This window comes from Lithobates pipiens, unplaced genomic scaffold (assembly GCF_037356315.1).
Source record: "Lithobates pipiens isolate NorthernLeopardFrog02 unplaced genomic scaffold, aLitPip1_a1.2 Scaffold_19, whole genome shotgun sequence".
Lineage (NCBI taxonomy): Eukaryota > Metazoa > Chordata > Amphibia > Anura > Ranidae > Lithobates > Lithobates pipiens.
Window position 1 is genome coordinate 70,850,249 of NW_027507764.1, and position 18,723 is coordinate 70,868,971.

At 46.2% G+C, this 18,723-nt stretch overlaps 1 protein-coding gene across 9 annotated transcripts in view; it reads left to right on the forward strand.

Moving 5' to 3' along the window:
* ADAM22 (ADAM metallopeptidase domain 22) overlaps window positions 1-18,723 on the forward strand; it is a 462,480-nt gene that overhangs the window by 13,674 nt on the left and 430,083 nt on the right. For all 9 annotated transcript variants that reach the window (XM_077490871.1, XM_077490878.1, XM_077490879.1 and 6 more), the window contains exon 2: window positions 9,143-9,300. In XM_077490871.1, coding sequence (XP_077346997.1) covers window positions 9,143-9,300 — 158 coding nt within the window. The remainder of the gene's footprint in view (window positions 1-9,142; window positions 9,301-18,723) is intronic.

The following is an 18,723-nucleotide window of genomic DNA, read 5'->3' on the forward strand; positions in this document are numbered from 1 at the left end:
CACTTTTGTGAGATAATTCATGTGTATGCCCGCCCAAGGCGACATACGACATTTTCTGCCCCTGCTGGCCACAATCCGGCCCCCCTTAAGTCTGAAGGACAATAAAGTGGCGCTTTGTTTGCAAAGTTTGGAGACCCCTGCTCTAGGGGATGTCTTTTTAGCATTGCTTGTAGAAACTTGCAACAGGAGAAAACAGTGGGGTATGGGATACTCCCAAAATGCTCGAGCACAGCTAGCAAAGGACAATTCTCTTTTAGGCTGCTTTCACACTGGGGCGGTATTCAGGCGTTACAGCGCTAAAAATAGCGCCTGTGTAGCGCCTGTGTAGCGCCTGAAAAAAAACCGGCCCCTTTCACTCCAGTGTGAAAGCCGGAGGGCTTTCACACTGGGGCGGTGCGCTGGCAGGACAGTGAAAAAAGTCCTGCTAGCCGCATCTTTGGAGCGGTGAAGGAGCGGTGTATTCACCGCTCCTAAACCGCTCCTACCCATTGAAATCAATGGGACAGCGCAGCAATACCGCCGGCAAAGCGCCGCTGCAGCGGCGCTTTGCGGCGCTTTGCGGGCGGGTTTAACCCTTTTTCGGCCACTAGCGGGGGTTAAAACCACCCCGCTAGCGCCCGCAGACCACCGCTAAAACGACGGTAAATCGCTGCTAAAAATAGCGGCGCTTTACCGCCGACGCCCACACCTCCCCAGTGTGAAAGCAGCCTTAGTAACAGCCTCACTTACAGCTGAGGGGCATTTAACACAGATAATGGCAGACTGGAACAGTCTGGGTCATTATGGCTGGGGACCACAAGGCAATTTGAAGCACAGGTAGAGGTGGACTGCAACAGTCTGTAGATTCCCAGCTGGATGCGATGAAGTAAGTTGCAGCACAAATAAAAGGGCTCTACTCACAAATCCTGGAGCAGGATCTGTCCATAGGTTCTGTCCCTTGGAGAGAGGATCAAGGATCCAGCCTAGAAGCACTCCAGGGGTGATAGCCCCCTGAAGCTCGCAGATCCAACCCTTCATGGGGAAAGACCATCCCTCCAGGTCTCCAGATTATTTAACAGCCTCCCAGCCACCATGTAGTCACACCTCGCCACGGATTGATTAGGCCCTGCTCAATATTAAATCTGATCATTTAAATTCTGTCTCCCTAAGGCCCCTTTCACACTGGGGCGGGAGCGGTGTCGGCGGTAAAACAGCGCTATTTTTAGCGCCGCTTTACTGTCATTTTAGTGGCGGTATTCGGCCGCCAACAGGGGAGTGAAACGTTTAAAACCACAGAAAAGCGGCACTTTGCCGACGGTATAGTCGCGCTGCCCCATTGATTTCTTCACCGCTCCAAACATGCTGCTAGCAGGACTTTTTTTACCCTCCTGCCAGCGCACCGCTCCAGTGTGAAAGCCTCTTTTAGGGTGCTTTGCAGGTGCAATTTTTAGCGCTGTAGCGCCTGCAAAGCGCCCCAGTGTGAAAGGGGTCTAACGCTAGGTTCACACCTATGCATTTTCGCGGGCCGCATTCATGTGGGCACGGCAGCCCATTCAAATTTCCATTAAAAAAGGTGTATGCACCTTTTCAAAAACGTGGCGGTAAGGCAATTGCATGGTCTTTTTGACCATGCGATTTCCCTGTGGTTCCCGCACCTGCACACGCACTGTGAGTTTACATGCGTGTGGGGTGACATTCGGAATAAATGGCAGCCCTGCGCGCTTTCGCAGAGCAGTGCGTTTTCACTGCGGGTGGTTGCGGGTGCGGGAACTGCAGCAATTCCTGCACACACAGCCCCGCGCAGAAGTATGAACCTAGCCTAAGCTCCAGAAACTTCTTCTAGAGGCAGGGGGAAGCAATCAAACTCCCAGCCTGTGAAACCCTGAGCAGGTCAGACCAAACAATGATCGCTCCCCTGATTATAGCAGGAGCCAAAACATGTAACTTACCTAGCAGCCTTACTAGGAGGGTGCTACACTTCTCTGTTGTGATAAATATATATGAATGGAGATGACCGCCTGTATGCAGTGATAATCTTTTGGTACAATGTTTACTTTTCAAATCAGGTGCTGCAACAAAATTAAAAGTTTCTAACTCTAGAAAGACATTACAAAAATAACAAATAATAGTAAAGTTAAAGCGGAAGTCCACCCTAAAATAAAAAATTACATTAACATTCTCAAAAAAATATATATAATTTTTTTTTTTTATTTACCAGAAAGCCCTGTTGCTAGGCACTCTACCTAATCTGCCTCCTCTTCCTATTCCGCGCCACTCCCTCCTCTTCGGCGAGCTGCCCCGTTGTCTTCTGGGCCATGTGTGTCCCCCCAGAAAACAGGGCCATTCACAATGGGCAGTGAAGCCTCAAGGCTCCACTGCCTGTTTCCTTTCGTTAAGATGGTGGCACCGGCACCCAATTGGATGGACGGGTCAGCCTGGGGGGGGGGGGTGACTTTGCGGGCTCCCTTGACGGGTAAGTGCCCTTATTAAAAGGAGAGAGAGAGAGAGAGAGAGAGAGAGAGAGAGAATTTAAATGTTTTACTATCCAAAGTTAAAACAACAAGGGCAGAAGATTTAATAGATGGAAAGTTGAAAAAAATGACTAAAGTTGCACTTCCACTTGAAAGTGTATGAAAAGTAAAAGGTTTTTTTACCCTAATGCATTCTCTGCACTGAGGTTAAAAACTTTCTGTGTGCAGCCCGTGAGCAGACAGTAGGGGGTGGGGCTGAGCTGCACTGTGTGTGTCAATGTACACACATAGCGCTGTCCGGGAGCGAGCACGCCCAAGTGTCCCCATAGCATACGGCTTGCTATGGGGCATTTGGCAGGGGGGGGGAGGAACCAAGAACACCGGCAGGTGAACCCAGAAGAAGAGGATCAGGGCTGCTCTGTGCATTTGTCAGTTTTGTTTGTGCTGACATATTAATAAGGACCTGTTACAAACAAATATGCAAATATACACAAATATGCATAGTAGAGTGAAAGTGGAACTTCATTCCAAAAAACGAATTATTTGTATCTGGCTCTAGTCCCCCCATTTTTATATGTGTTTTTAATGTTTTGATGCATTTCAAATTTTTTAAACTGCCCAACAAATAAATTGACCCCAAAAAAAGCATAAAAAAAGCAAAAGGCATCAAAAAACACGTAAAAATCACGCGTGCAAAAATGCAAAACATCTCAAAAAGCACTGCAGAAACATACCAAAAGCAAGCTGCATAGGTGTGAACCAGGCCTATCGAAAACTGAATGTCAAAACATTAGTAAATCCAGAGATACAGGCAGCTGAACGTTCATACAAGTCTTCACTTTTCCTCTCACCCCATACTGCCTCCCAAACCCCCTCCTTAAGGCTTCCTACACAATGAAAAGATCAGTACACAGGGTTTTTTTTTTTTTTCTGCAGGAAAACAAACCTGCCACCTTCTCCAGCACTGAGGTGCTGGATGGTCTACTGTGCCTGGGGAGATCTATTGTTGCTCGGGATATCTATTGTTGCTGGGGGCATCTTTTGTTGCTGGTGAGGTCTATTGTGGCTGGGGAGGTCTATTGTTGCTGGGAGATCTATTGTTGCTGGGAGATCTATTGTTGCTGGAGAGGTCTATTGTTGCTGGGGGATCTATTGTTGCTGGGAGATCTATTGTTGCTGGGGAGATCTATTGTTGCCGGGGGGATCTTAGGTCGCTAGGGGCTCAATTGTTGCTGGAATGGATCTACTGTTGGGGAGGAGTCTATTGTTTCTGGCTGCTGGAGGGTCTGTTTATGTAGGCTTCTGGGAGATCTACTCTATTGTTGCTGGGGAGATCTATTGTTGCTGGGGGGATCTTAGGTCGCTAGGGGCTCAATTGTTGCTGGAATGGATCTACTGTTGGGGGAGGAGTCTATTGTTTCTGGCTGCTGGAGGGTCTGTTTATGTAGGCTTCTGGGAGATCTACTCTATTGTTGCTGGTGGGAGTCTATTGTTGCTGGGAGGATCTATTTTTGGGGGGTATTTTGTTGTGGGGGGGTCTCATGTTTTGCTGGGGGGGTCTCATGTTTTGCTGGGGGGATCTATTGTTGCCGGGGAGGTCTATTGTTGTTGGAGAGGTCTATTGTTGTTGGAGAGGTCTATTGTTGTTGCTGCTCATAGGTGGGTAGGGGGTGGAGATGAGGGGTGAATCGTAGGTGGGAAGTAGCTGCACATATTCTATGAGAAAATAAAAGGAGGGTTGATTATGGGGCTGTTTTTAGCCCTTTCACCTCTCCCTCCACCCTGTACATCTGATCTCCATTCTGTCTCTAGTGATCTTTATATTTCATCTTTTCCTCCCTTATCCTGGACTTTTTTACATTTGCCCCTTCATCTCCATCCCCCCCCCCACTGTATGTGACCTGTACATTAACCCCTTCACCTCCTCCTCCCACTTGTATAACCTATGATGCTGCTGTATTCAGTGTACCATTACCAAGCTGCGTGTTTTTAACCCCCTCTATACAAGCATGCTTCTTCATTTACATTTTTTTTTTGTTAAAGCCGAGTACATGAATGCTATATTGATGCTTAGGGGAGCTGGAATTTAGAAGAAAAAAAAGTGTACAAAGGTGAACTTTCCCTTTAAAGCGGAGTTCCACCCAAAAATTGAACTTCCACTTTAAGGGAGGTGACCCCCTGACATGCCACATTTGGGATGTCATTTTTTTTTGGAGGGGGGGGGGGGGGGCGGTAAACTCTTTTTAGAATTTTTTTGTACACTTGATTATTGTATGAGTTATAGAGTATATTTTTATTATTCACTTAGTTGGGTTTTTGTATTATAATTTTTGACTAGTTATAGTGTATACATATTATTCTGTTATAGGTTTTAGATATATTTTTTTAGATTTTTTTAGATTTTTGTAATTGTGAGCGCGGTTGAAATTCCTGACTTATATGCTTTATAGGTGTGTATCACATCGTATCAATTGCAGCCTTTAGATATTTAGACTTATTGTTGAGAGATTTCTTTAGCGCAGTATTTTTTTCCCCACATTTTTTAGAGGGTTCCAGCTCCCACTTCCTGCCGACGCACTGCGGCCCCAGAAGGGAGATCACCTCCCCCCCCCCCCTCCCGGAAATCATCTGGGACATGTCACAGGTCCCAGATGATTGCCCGGCCAGTCACGGCGCGCCGCGCGGCTCACTCCCACAGTTACAGTGCCGGCACCGCAGAGAGGAGGGGGAGATGAGCGGGGCTTTGTTCCCCCACATCGCTGGACCCTGGGACAGGTAAGTGTCCGATTATTAAAAGTCAGCTGCTTTCATTTTTTAAGCAGAACTCCGCTTTAAGAAATGTGCTTATTTGGCAAAAAGGGATAATTTTTGGGTGTTCATACTGTCCTGGCCTTTTTATTTGATATGTTTTATAACAGAAATAAGGGAAATGTTTTTGTCCCTTTTTTTTCAGGGGTTTGCAAACTTTTTAGTATGAAAGCCACACTGTATATTACACAAATATTAACAGAGCAAAAGAATCCGTTTTATAGATTACCAATACAACATAAATTAATGAATACGATTTATTTTTAGTAGTTTTTTTGTTTTTGTTTTTTTTTTACACAGGAAAAACTTCATTAAAACAAAGTGAAGAAATTCCAAATAAACTTGAGCTCATCAGAGTCCCTCCATACATCAGAGTTACATCAGAGTCCCCATCAAAGTCTTCCTTATATTAGAGTCCCCCTTACATCAGAGTTCTCTCTTTACATTAATGGACTCTAATGCAGGGTCGTCTTTAAGGCAGGGCAAAAGGGGCAGCTGCCCTGGGCCCTATCATTGTTGTGGGACCCAAAGCAGCTGCCTCATACTTGCCAATTATCCCAGTTTTAAAGTCTCATGCTGTGTCCTGATATCTCAGTGTGATGTGCTGGTACTAATGCTGCTCAGCCCCTATTGTTGTGTACAGATGACTCACCTGCAGACCCTGTGTTTACATGTAAATAACCATCAATCATATGTAAATAGCGACGGCATTCATAAGTAAACAGCTGCGGCCGGGGGCATTGATATGTAAATAAAGGCGCCGTTCATATGTATATCATGCCCCCCTGCAGTGAGGAGATGATGTACTGTAACCTCTAGCAACCAATCAGTGAGAAGTATTACTGTACAGTAATCTCTAGCAACCAATTAACAAGCAGAAATCATTTGCTGTAACCTCTAGCAACTAATCAGTGAGCCGTAATGTGTGCTGTAAGCTCTAGCAACCAGTCAGTAATATGCTGTAATAGCTGGCAACCAATCACAATTGCTGCCTGATCTGATACAGTAAACTGATTTTAAAGAGGGAGTCCACTGGATAAAAAAATATTAAAAGCCAGCAGCTATAAATACTACAGCTGCTGACTTTTAATAAATGGACACTCACCTGTCCCAGGGTCCAGCGATGTCAGCAGCCAAAGCCGATTGATCGCTCGGCTCTCGGCTGCTGCCGCCGCCATTCTCAGTGAGGGAATCAGGAAGTGAAGCGTTGCGGCTTCACTTCCCGGTTCCCTACTGCGCATGCGCAAGTCGCGCAGCGCAGTGGGAATGGTCCGCGCTGTCTCTGGGACCCGTGTGTGTCCCAGCAGAAAGCATGCCGGGACAGGAAGAGGCATAGACTCCCGTGGGAGTCTATGCCTGGAAGTGGGTGCAAATACCTATCTTAGACAGGTATCTGCACCCCCTCCCCCCTGAAAGGTGCCAAATGTGACACCGGAGGAGGGGAGGGTTCCGATGAGTGGAAGATCCACTTTAGGGCGGAACCCCGCTTTAAGTCTAGCTGCTATTTATTGTATGTCTCAGAGCAGGGGGAGAGTGAAATTGCATGGGGGGGGGGGGGGCAAGAAAATTTTTGCTCAGGGTCCAATCAATATTAAAGGCAGCCCTGCTCTAATGTAAAGAAGACTTTGATGGAGACCCTAGAGTCCCCTTTACATCAGATTTCTCTCTTTACATTAGACTTCCCTTCAAAGTCTTCCTCACATTACAGTCCTCCTTGCATGAGATTCCCCACTTTAGAGTTCCCATCAGAGTCTTTTTTTACATCATAAAAGTCCTCCTTTCATCAGAATCCCCCCCCCCCCCCTTACATGAAAGTCCCCATCAGAGTTCTCCTCACATGCGGGTCCACACTTACATAAGGGGCCCTATCAGAGTTCATCTTACATCATCTGTCTGGATAAGATCTTGCAGCAGGCCAGATTTGGCCCACAGGTTGTAGGTTGGAGACCCCTGCTTTTATATAGTAAAACATAGAAAACCCTGTGGTTATTAATTACCACCAAAAGAAGGCTCCATCTGTCTCAAAAAATGATATAAAATGTATTTGGGTACAGGGTTTCATGACTTGTAGTGTAGTAATTGTCAGTCAAATTACACTATATTACCAGAAGTATTGGGACATCTGCCTTTATACACACATGAACTTTAACGACATCCCAGTCTCAGTCCGTAAGGTTTAATATTGAGTTGGCCCACTATAACAGCTTCCAATCTTCCGGGAAGACTGTCCGCAAGGTTTAGGAATGTGTCTATGGGAATGTTTGACCATTCTTCCAGAAGAGCATTTGTGAGGTCAGGCACTGATGTTGGATGAGAAGGCCTGGCTCGCAATCTCTGCTTGAATTCATCCCAAAGGTATTCTACTGGGTTGAGGTCAGGACTCGGTGCAGGCCAGTCAAGTTCCTCCAACTCAAATTCGCTCATCCATGTCTTTCTGGACCTTGCTTTGTGTACTGGTGTGCAGTCATGTTGGAGCAGGAAGGGGCCATCCCCAAACTGTTCCCACAAAGTTGGGAACATGAAATTGTCCAAAATGTCTTGGTATGCTGATACCTTAAGTTTTCCCTTCACTAGAACTAAGGGGCCAAGCCCAACCCTTGAAAAACAACCCCACACCATAATCCCCCTCCACCAAATGATTTGAACCAGTGCACAAAGGGAGGTCCATAAAGAAATGGATGAGTGAGTTTTGGTGTGGAGGAACTTGACTGGCCTACACCTCAACCCAATAGAACACCTTTGGGATGAATTAGAGCGGAGACTGCAAGCCAGGCCTTTTCATCCACATCAGTGCCTGACCTAACAAATGCACTTCTGGAAGAATGGTCAAACATTCCCATAGACACACTACTAGACCTTGTGGACAGCATTGCCAGAAGAGTTGAAGCTGTTATAGCTGCAAAGGGTGGGCCAACTCAATATTGAACCCTACGGACTAAGACTGGGATGCCATTAATGTTCATGTGTGTGTAAGGCCGCGTACACACGCGGGGACTGTTCGCCCAACTTTGTCCGCTGAACAGTGTTTCGGCAAACAGTCCGCTCGTGTGTGGGCTTTCAGCGGACAGTTTCAGCGAACAGTCCGCTGAACAAGGTTTTTCGGAAATTCCGAAAAACTGTCCGCTGAAACTTTGTTTCAGCGAACAGTCCCCTCGTGTGTAGGCTTGTTCGTCAAACTAAGTTCCGCTCATGCTCAGAAAGGCTTTACACGCCGAAAGTTATAATGCAGTGTATAGGACGTCGTATTTTTCGTCCCGTCGTACGTGCCGTTCACGTCATCGCGCACGGTTTCAGCAAACTGTTCATACGTCGTGTGTGGCCATGTCCGTCCATGCTAATTTTGAGCGGACTGTTTGCCGAAACTGTTTGACGGACAAAGTTGGGCGAACAGTCCCCGCGTGTGTACGCGGCCTAAAGGTAGGTGCCCCAATACTTTTGGTAGCGTATTGTATCACAGCAGTCAAAACTGGAAAATGGCCTCATAATAACAGACTAAACCCATTCTCTACTCTATCCAAAACTAAAAATAAACAGTTTGGGCTTTGATTTGAGTGCTTTGTCCTCTACTAGTTGGGCCACATAGAAGCTGAAGCTGCAGTAGATCTTGTGGAATTGCTGATAATGAAGTGAACCTTTTTTATATGACAAAAATTAGAACCAATAAAATCTCATTACATATTTATGTCATTGTCAATCTGATTTGCTGTTATGGGATGGAGCATGCTGCTGCTGTATCTAAGTGCTTTTGTACCAGTTCATTGAATCTGACCAGGTGGAATGCTTCAGGCCTTCCAGAGCTCTTCTTATGTTTCCGGCGTTGGGAAATCAGATTGTTGTTTGTGTGTTTTATCTGATATTATCTCTCTTTTCTTATTTTCTGGCAGATACCTGGGTGACAGAGATGCACAGGAAGAAAGAAAACAGATTCTCGGGGAGGGAAGACATTGTCCCCCTGCGTCTGATCTTCAACAGTGAGCGGGACAACCAGACCGGCCAGAGCGCGCTCAGCACCCGGGTGAGGACGGACAGCTCCCGGGACAAGGTATGTATGAGCTAGGCCTTCGCACAACTCTTGTTACCTTGGAGATTTTCATTCGTATAAGATGGATGTATTGTACACAGTGAAAATAGAATCAGGGCCAGGGTATGTAGGCTGCATTAATAAGCCGTGTCCCTTTTTCCAGCATCAACATGTCTCATATATCATATGTGTCTGAAGGCAAAACTGTCCGTGTTGCCTCACTCAGATAGACTAGGTTGGGGCTTAATGTACACGGGACGTTTTACAACCTCTCCTGAACGATTTAACTTGACAGATAGTAACCCAGGTTTAAAACGGCCGTTTTGCTGCTTTTACATGCCGCATCTGCACTTAGAAGCGCAAAATAGTCAAAAATTCAAAACGCCTGTAAACGAAACGTGGCTAAATGCGAGTTATTAGCCATGTTTGGCGTCTGAAACGTCGGAAACTTTGGTGTCTGAACTAATTTTTTTGCCTTCAAAGAAAAGCCTAAAAATGACCTTAAACGACCCTGTGTGCATGTACACATAAGATAACATTGGCTGAGTTCAGGGGCAGCTGAAGAAAGCGTCCAACGTCCTCTGAACGCCTGTTTACCAGCAGCAGTGTACATGAGGCCTTATGCCCTGTACACACGGAACTTCCGACTTAAAATGTGCGATTGGAGCTTGTTGTCGGAAATTCTGACCGTGTGTGGGCTCCATCGGACTTTTGCCATCGGAATTTCCAACACACAAAGTTTGAGAGCCAGATCTAAAATTTTCCGACAACAGAATCCGTTTGTGTAAATTCCGATTGTGTATAGACAATTCCAACGCACAAAGTGCCACGCATGCTCAGAATCAAGCAGAAGAGCAGCACTGGCTATTGAACTTCATTTTTCTCTGCTGGTGGTACGTCACCATGTTCCCATGTCACCACGTTCTTGACGCTTGGAATTTCCGACCAACTTTGTGTGACCGTGTGTATGCAAGACAAGTTTGAGCCAACATCCGTCGGAAGAAATCCATGGATTTTGTTGTCGGAATGTCCGATGGTGTGCACAGGGCATTAGATGCGTGGCAGAGTTTGCTCCCTTCTAAAAAGCGATCCACAAGGATCCATTTTGGAGGCATTTGACAGGCAGTGAGGAGGCAACATATTGCCTCCTCACTGCCTGTCAAATGTCTCCAAAATCAATCCTCTGCGCTGCATCCGTGTGCATTACATGTGGTTGCAGGGTGGTGCAGCACAGCCCCATTCACTTTAATGTTCGGCAGTGGTACTGCCCGCTGTGCCTGACGGGATACATTTCTGCCTTGGCATGTGTATACCCCTGTCCGCCTGTGTTTGCAAGCATAAACAAGCCTATGTTCTCTCTTTTCAGGCACTAAATGCTGCACTCCAGGCAAGCAGGTGAATACACAATTGAAGCTCAACTTTCCTACACGACAAAAGATTTGTAATTCTGTTCAGATTGTAACCCAGGTACCTCTGACAGATAGTATAGTCAGTTTCTGGACCTCCAGTGCAGTTAAAGCAGACCTGAAGTTTGCATAACTTACCTATGCTTAAATGGACTGACATTTGTAAGGTCCCTCATCAGGGCCATCACCTTCTCCTCGGCGTCTCCTGGGTCCCAGGCTTTGGGCCATCTTGATTGGCCTGCGTGGGATGACGTAACGCCGTTGCACATGCAGGAGTTCATTTATTCCAGTACACAGGAATCATAGCAGGAATTTAAATTGAGTTGCCCATGCACAGCTATATGTTCATTCTACAAAAGTCTGTGAGCGGGCAGGTGAGTTTATTTTATTGCAGAAGAGACATTGCATACAATAAAGAGCCTGTCTGCTCATAAGTTTTTTTTTTTTATTTATTTTTTTTTTTTTTATCTTTTTGGGCTTTTGTTCCGCTTTAAACTGTACAGTTTCCTCAAGTACCCCCCCCCCCCCTCAACCTGCTGATTGGATAATGAAAGAGCAGAAGCACAATGCTGAGGTCATACCTATGTTCTCCACTCATGCAGACATGGATCAGACTGACAGCATTGAGCCTTCATTAAGGTGGTTCTAAAGCCTAAACGTTTTTTACCTTAAAGCGGAGTAACGCTTAAAAAAAATTAAATTAAATTAAAAGTCAGCAGCTACAAATATTGCAGCTGCTGACTTTTAATAATCGGACACTTACCTGCCCCAGGGTCCAACGATGCGAGAGAATGAAGCCCCCGCTTTTCTCCCCCTTCTCTCTGGGCGCCTGTTTGTGGCTTCATAGCCGGGCACGCGCTGCGCATGCACAAGCCATGCAGTGCGCCGTGACTGGCCAGGCAATCAGCTGGGACCTGTGATGTGTCCCAGATAATTGCCGAGAGGGAGGGGGAGAGGTGATCTTCCTTCTGGTGCTGCGGTGCGCCGAGAGGAAGTGGGAGCTCCCACCCAAAAAAATGACATGCCAAATGTGGCATGTCAGGGGGTCACCTTCCCTTAAAGCGGAAGTTCCATTTTTGGGTGGAACTCCGCTTTAAAGGGTAAGTTCGCCTTTGCTTTTTTTTTTTTTCTAAATTTCAGATCTCCTAAGCACCAATTCATGTACTTTTTTTGCAAAAATATAAAAGCTTTCCATAAAATCTACAGACACGTACATTACTGTGCTTCATCCATGATTCAAAACGTATCTATTGCTTCTGTCTTACATCCTTACAGACTGTAGGTCATGACACAGGAAGGAGTTGACCAGCTGACCTCATTAGCACACACCCTGCAACATCCACCCTCCCATTCCAAGGTGCACGCTTTTTAAATAAAATACAATCAATCAGTGATCACTCTTGATTACACAATCAGATTGCATAGTCTATGGCCATCTTTATACACGTACATAGAAGGGAGTGGACAGAAACACTCAGCTGTCAAACCCCGTTCACATCTCTGCATAGCAGGAACTCGCATTCCCACATACGTTTTTTTTTTTTTTTTTTTTAGTGAGGTGGGGAAGTGCTTTGGAGCATTTTCACTCATCGCACATAGGACAGCCCACCCACCTGAATTGGCTGCCCTACACACAGCAATCACCCCAAAAGAACTTTCAGAACATTTTTTTTTTTTTTTATGAATGGAGCTTGGCTCATTTTCTACTGCGATATTTGGGGCAGCGAATTTCTGAAATGCAAGGAAATGCATAGATGTGAATGGCGCCTCATTGTTCTTCTGTTATCACATCAATTTCACTTTCAGGTCCCATTCACATCTAGCATAGTGTGAGCGAACGTTTTGTGTCTCATTTTTCCTCTGACACGCATAGGGCAGCCTGGTAATGTCAATTGGCTGCACTACATGTGGTTAATGGGACATTTTGGTGTTTTGTGGTTTGTGTGTTTTTTACTATGTGTTTTCAAGCATTTGCCCCTCGTTTTTTCACATGGCAAAATGCATTTGCTTCTGTGTTTGGAGTGCCATTAACAATATTTTTATTTATTTATTTATTTATTTATTTATTTTTATCCTTAAAATAAAAAAGGGTTTTACACTATTTTGAGTTTGTGGTCCAGGATGAGAGGACAGTCAAAATTAGAAGCGGCACCCCCCCCCCCCCCCCACAGTTGCGTAATGCCAGCCGCCCGCATACTGGAAGCAGTGCGGCTACTCTATGGAGGCGCTAGGCTACTTTGCCTCTCAGCCCAGTCTGCCCGATAAGACTGGTGCTAAACTAACAGTGTAGCGCAAGCCGGCGGGGGCTCTTTCTGTGCTGACCCCCTACAAAGTGCTGCCCTAGGCCTGGGCCTTGTTGGCCTAGGCCAGGATACAGCATTGCCTGAGCCTCATTCAAGCCAGCTTTCTTCTCTCCCTACACTTTAGTGGCTTTGCTGGGGCACCAGGAGTCATTGGCTCCCAGTGCTGTCAAGCAAAGCCAGTGACGAGGGAGCGGGGTTGAATCTCTCTGTTTATCTCAATGGATGCAGCAGCGGTGCTTGGGGGCGAGCACACATGAGTGTCCCCGTGGGAAGCGGCTTCCAGTGGGGGGCCACTGGACAGAGAGGAGGGGCCAGGAGCGCTGGCGGGGGACCCGAGAAGAGGAGGTTCGTGGCTGTTCTGTGCAATTCCATTGAACAGAGCAGGTAAGTATAAAGATATTTTTTTCCTACTTTACCTTTACAATCGCTTTAAGTTTGCTGGCCCTCCTTATCTGGGAATTACAGAAACTAATACAAAAAGCAGAATTTAGATATCCCTTTGTGGCCAGAAGTCATGGCTGCCTTGGTGCTCAGATCAGTATGTGATGATTATCCACTTGCTGACCGCTGCATGCCAATATACATTGGCACAATGGCAGCAGTGGGCAAATGGGCCTACCTGTATGTTGCGTTTAATTGGCGGGGCTAGCAGGTGCGCGCACGCCGCAGCGTACAACGTCACTGTGCCCGCAGGACCGGCAGACTGAATGTCCGCTGGTCTCCCTGCGATCGCGTCAGGGAGCTGCCTATGTAAACAAAGTATTTCCCTGTTCTGCCTTGTGACATGACAGAGATCATTGCTCCCTGTAATCTCGAGCAGTGATCACTGTCATGTGAGTGGAAGCCCATCCCCCTTACAGTTAGAATCACTCCCTAGCACACACTTAACCCCTTCATCGCCCCTTAGTGTTTAACCCCTTCCCTGCCAGTGTCATTTACACATTGCGATTATTTTCATTTATTTTTTTATCAAAAATATTTAGAAGAATACATATCGGCCTAAATTGAGGGAAAAAAATGTTTTTTTTATATATTTTTGGGGGATATTTCTTATAGCAAAAATTTAAAAATAATGTGTTTTTTTTTAAAAAATAGGCGCTTTTTTTTTTGTTTATAGCGCAAAAATTAAAAACCACAGAGGTGATCAAATACCACCAAAAGCAAAAAGCTCTATTTTTGGGAAAAAAAGGACGTCATATTTTGTTTGGGTGCAGCATCACACGACCTCGCAATTGCCAGTTAAAGCGATGCAGCGCCAAATCGCAAAAAGTGCTCTGGTCAGGAAGGGGGTAAAATCTTCCAGGGCTGAAGCGGTTAATTTGACAATAACTATGACTAATACACCTTCCTAAAAAAAATTCAGATTTTTTTTTTTTTTTTTTTTTAAAGAAGCTTTATCCGGTACAAGTTTGTAATAAATAGCCATGTAAAGGGTATTGATATGAGTGCATTTAATTGTGTCTGTTATATTTGCCTTAGGTTCAGCTGTAATATGCAAGGCCAGCTGTGGCCATGTGTATAAACCGGTGCAAGGCTGTCGCAACTAATCAGAGGCCCTAAAGCGATATGAGATGTGGGAGTGTGAATGTGATGTTTATTGCTCTGTATGTTACCAGCGTCTGCTCTCAGTCAAAAGAATAATGCCAACTCCTCGTCTTTTATGATGCTAACCTCTTTTGCTGAGATGACATGGTGACAGCTTTTGGTTCAGGGATGGCTCTGAAATCAGCAAATACATAACTGCAGCCCCTGGTGTCTATAAATGTGCAACGGCAAATATTTCGAAAAACATACCGCCACCAGTTATTAAATGTATATCCAAACAGCCTGAAAATATTTGATACATATCTCTCATAATAATGTGTTTTTTTCTTTTGTGGCTTTGCTTGTTTTGAGGCCCAAGGCTGCTGTCAGACAGCAGATTTTACCAGTAGAGACAAATTACCAGTCGTAGGATCACGAAGAGGCCGCCTGTCTGTCCCTATGGAATCGCTCCCTCTGAATCTCATTCGCTAGCGATAGGAGTGTCATCTTGCTGCCTCAGTTACATCGGGACGGGAGCGATTCCATAGCCATTCCATTAGGACAAACAGGTGGCCTCTTGGCGATCCTGGCACTGATGATTTTAGTGGTGGGTTTGGTAGCGCAGAGTTGCCTATCTGACATCAGCCTAAGTTTATCACTTTAAAACCACTTCGCGCCCAGGCCAATTCTGACATTTCTCTCCTACATGTAAAATTCCTAATTTTTTTGCTAGAAAATTACATAGAACCCCCAAACATTATATATGTTTTTTTAGCAAAGACCCTAGAGAATGCAATGGCGCTCGTTGCAACTTTTTATTTCACACGGTATTTGCGCAGCAATTTTTCGAACACGTTTTTTTTTTGAAAAAAAAACAGTTTCATGCTTAACCACTTGCCGACCGCCTCACGCCGATGTACGTCGGCAGAATGGCACGGGCAGGCATAAGCACGTACATGTACGTGCTTTGCCTCCCGCGGGTCGGGGGCCCGATCGGGCCCCCGCCCGGTGCCTGCGGCAGTCGGTTTTCGTTCGGGAGCGATCCCGGACGAGGGGACGGCCATTCATTCATGGCCACCCCCTCGCGATCGCTCCCGACGAATGGAAATCCCCGGTGACATCACTTCCTCTCCTGTAATGTAAACACAGGAGAGGAAGTGATGTATTCTCTCCTCCGTGTCGGTATTTTTCGTTCCGACACGGAGGAGAGCGGATCAGTGAGTTGCACCAACACATCCCACACACAGTAGAACATGCCAGGCACACTCACACCCCCCCTTTACCCCCCGATCACCCCCCCAATTACCCCTGCCCCCCAGTCACAGTGACACCAATGTCATTTTTTTTTTTTTTTTTTTTTTTTTTTGCATTGGTGTCATTTGTGACTGTAATAACTGTTAGGGCAGTTAGGGTTAGCCCCCTTTAGTTCTAATGTACCCCCCTAACCCCCCCAATAAAGGTTTAACCCCGTGATCACCCCCCGTCGCCAGTGTCACTAAGGCTGGGTTCACATTGCAGCGGTTTATGAGAACGAATGTGATTCGCACCGCACTGCAGTGCAAATCACATCCGATCTCTGTGCGATTCGAGTTCAGCCATTCGCCGCACCCGCCGCACCCGCCACACCCGCCGCACCCGCCGCAAATTCGCACGGGACCCTTTTTTTGGCCCGCAGCAGAATCGGATCGCATGGGTGTTCACACCATGCGATCCGAGTTTGCAGATCGCACTGCGATATGCGAACTGATCTGGGGGTGTCAGTAACATTTCACTGACACTCCCAGCAGTTCGCATAGGGCAGTGTGAACTGCCGCCGGGAGGCATGCGATGCGGGAACCCGCCGCGGATTCGCGGCGTTTCCGCATCGCTCCAGTGTGAACCCAGCCTAATAAGCGATCATTTTTCTGATCGCCGTATTAGTGTCACAGGTGACGCTAGTTAGGCAGGTAGGTATTTAGGTTCGCCGCAGCTTTTTATAGCGCTAGGGACCCCCATATACTACCGCATAAAGCCCCCTGATTGCCCCCTAGTTAACCCTTTCACCAGTGATCACCATATAACTGTTACAGGTGACGCTGGTTGGTTAGTTATTTTTTTATAGTTTCAGGGCACCCGCCATTTATTACCTAATAAAGGTTTAACCCCCTGATCACCCGGCAGGTGTCATTTGTGACTAATAACTGTTAGGGCAGTTAGGGTTAGCCCCCTTTAGTTCTAAGGTACCCCCCTAACCCCCCCAATAAAGGTTTAACCCCGTGATCACCCCCCGTCGCCAGTGTCACTAAGGCTGGGTTCACATTGCAGCGGTTTATGAGAACGGATGTGATTCGCACCGCACTGCAGTGCAAATCACATCCGATCTCTGTGCGATTCGAGTTCAGCTATACAGATAGTATGGCTGAATTCGTGTCGCACCCGCCGCACCCGCCGCAAACTCGCACGGGACCCTTTTTTTGGTCCGCAGCAGAATCGGATCGCATGGGTGTTCACACCATGCGATCCAAGTTTGCAGATCGCACTGCGATATGCGAACTGATCTGGGGGTGTCATTAACATTTCACTGACACTCCCAGCAGTTCGCATAGGGCAGTGTGAACTGCCGCCGGGAGGCATGCGATGCGGGAACCCGCCGCGCATTCGTGGCGTTCCCGCATCGCTCCAGTGTGAACCCAGCCTAATAAGCGATCGTTTTTCTGATCGCTGTATTAGTGTCACAGGTGACGCTAGTTAGGCAGGTAGGTATTTAGGTTCGCCGCAGCTTTTTATAGCGCCAGGGACCCCCATATACTACCGCATAAAGCCCCCTGATTGCCCCCTAGTTAACCCTTTCACCAGTGATCACCATATAACTGTTACAGGTGACGCTGGTTGGTTAGTTATTTTTTTATAGTTTCAGGGCACCCGCCATTTATTACCTAGTCTCACTAGTGTACCCCTAAATTTAGGGGTGTCTACTTTCTAAAATGGGGTCATTTGGGGGGGGGGGTTTGTGCCATCTTGGCATTTTATGGCCTTCAAAACTGTAACGCCCTTAGAAAGCCTGAAGGCGGTGCTTGGTTTTTGGGGCCCCGTACGCGGCTAGGCTCCCAAAAAGTCCCACATATGTGGTATCCCCGTACTCAGGAGAAGCAGCAGAATTTATTTTGGGGTGTCATTTCACATATGCCCATGGCATGCGTGAGCAATATATCATTTAGTGACAACTTTGTGAAAAAAAAAAAAAGTTTGTAATTTTCCCGCAACTTGTGGCAAAATATAAAATATTCCATGGACTCAACATGCCTCTCAGCAAATAGCTTGGGGTGTCTACTTTCTAAAATGGGGTCATTTGTGGGGGTTTTGTGCCATCTTGGCATTTTATGGCCTTCAAAACTGTAATAGGTAGTGAGAAGTGAACTCAAAAAATTACGCCCTTAGAAAGCCTGAAGGCGGTGCTTGGTTTTCGGGGCCCCGTACGCGGCTAGGCTCCCAAAAAGTCCCACATATGTGGTATCCCCGTACTCAGGAGAAGCAGCAGAATTTATTTTGGGGTGTCATTTCACATATGCCCATGGCATGCATGAGCAATATATCATTTAGTGACAACTTTGTGAAAAAAAAAAAAAAAAAAAAAAAGTTTGTAATTTTCCCGCAACTTGTGGCAAAATATAAAATATTCCATGGACTCAACATGCCTCTCAGCAAATAGCTTGGGGTGTCTACTTTCTAAAATGGGGTCATTTGTGGGGGTTTTGTGCCATCTTGGCATTTTATGGCCTTCAAAACTGTAATAGGTAGTGAGGCGTGAAATCAAAAATTTACGCCCTTAGAAAGCCTGAAGGCGGTGCTTGGTTTTCGGGGCCCTGTACGCGGCTAGGCTCCCAAAAAGTCCCACATATGTGGTATCCCCGTACTCAGGAGAAGCAGCAGAATTTATTTTGGGGTGTCATTTCACATACGCCCATAGCATGTGTGAGCAATATATCATTTAGTGACAACTTTGTGTAAAAAAAAAAAAAAAATTTTTTTTTTGTCATTATTCAATCGCTTGAGGCAAAAAAATAAAATATTCAATGGGCTCAACATGCCTCTTATCAATTTCCTTAGGGGGTCTACTTTCCAAAATGGGGTCATTTGGGGGGGTTTTGTACTGCCCTGTCATTTTAGCACCTCAAGAAATGAGATAGACAGTCGTAAACTAAAAGCTGCGTAAATTCCAGAAAACGTACCTT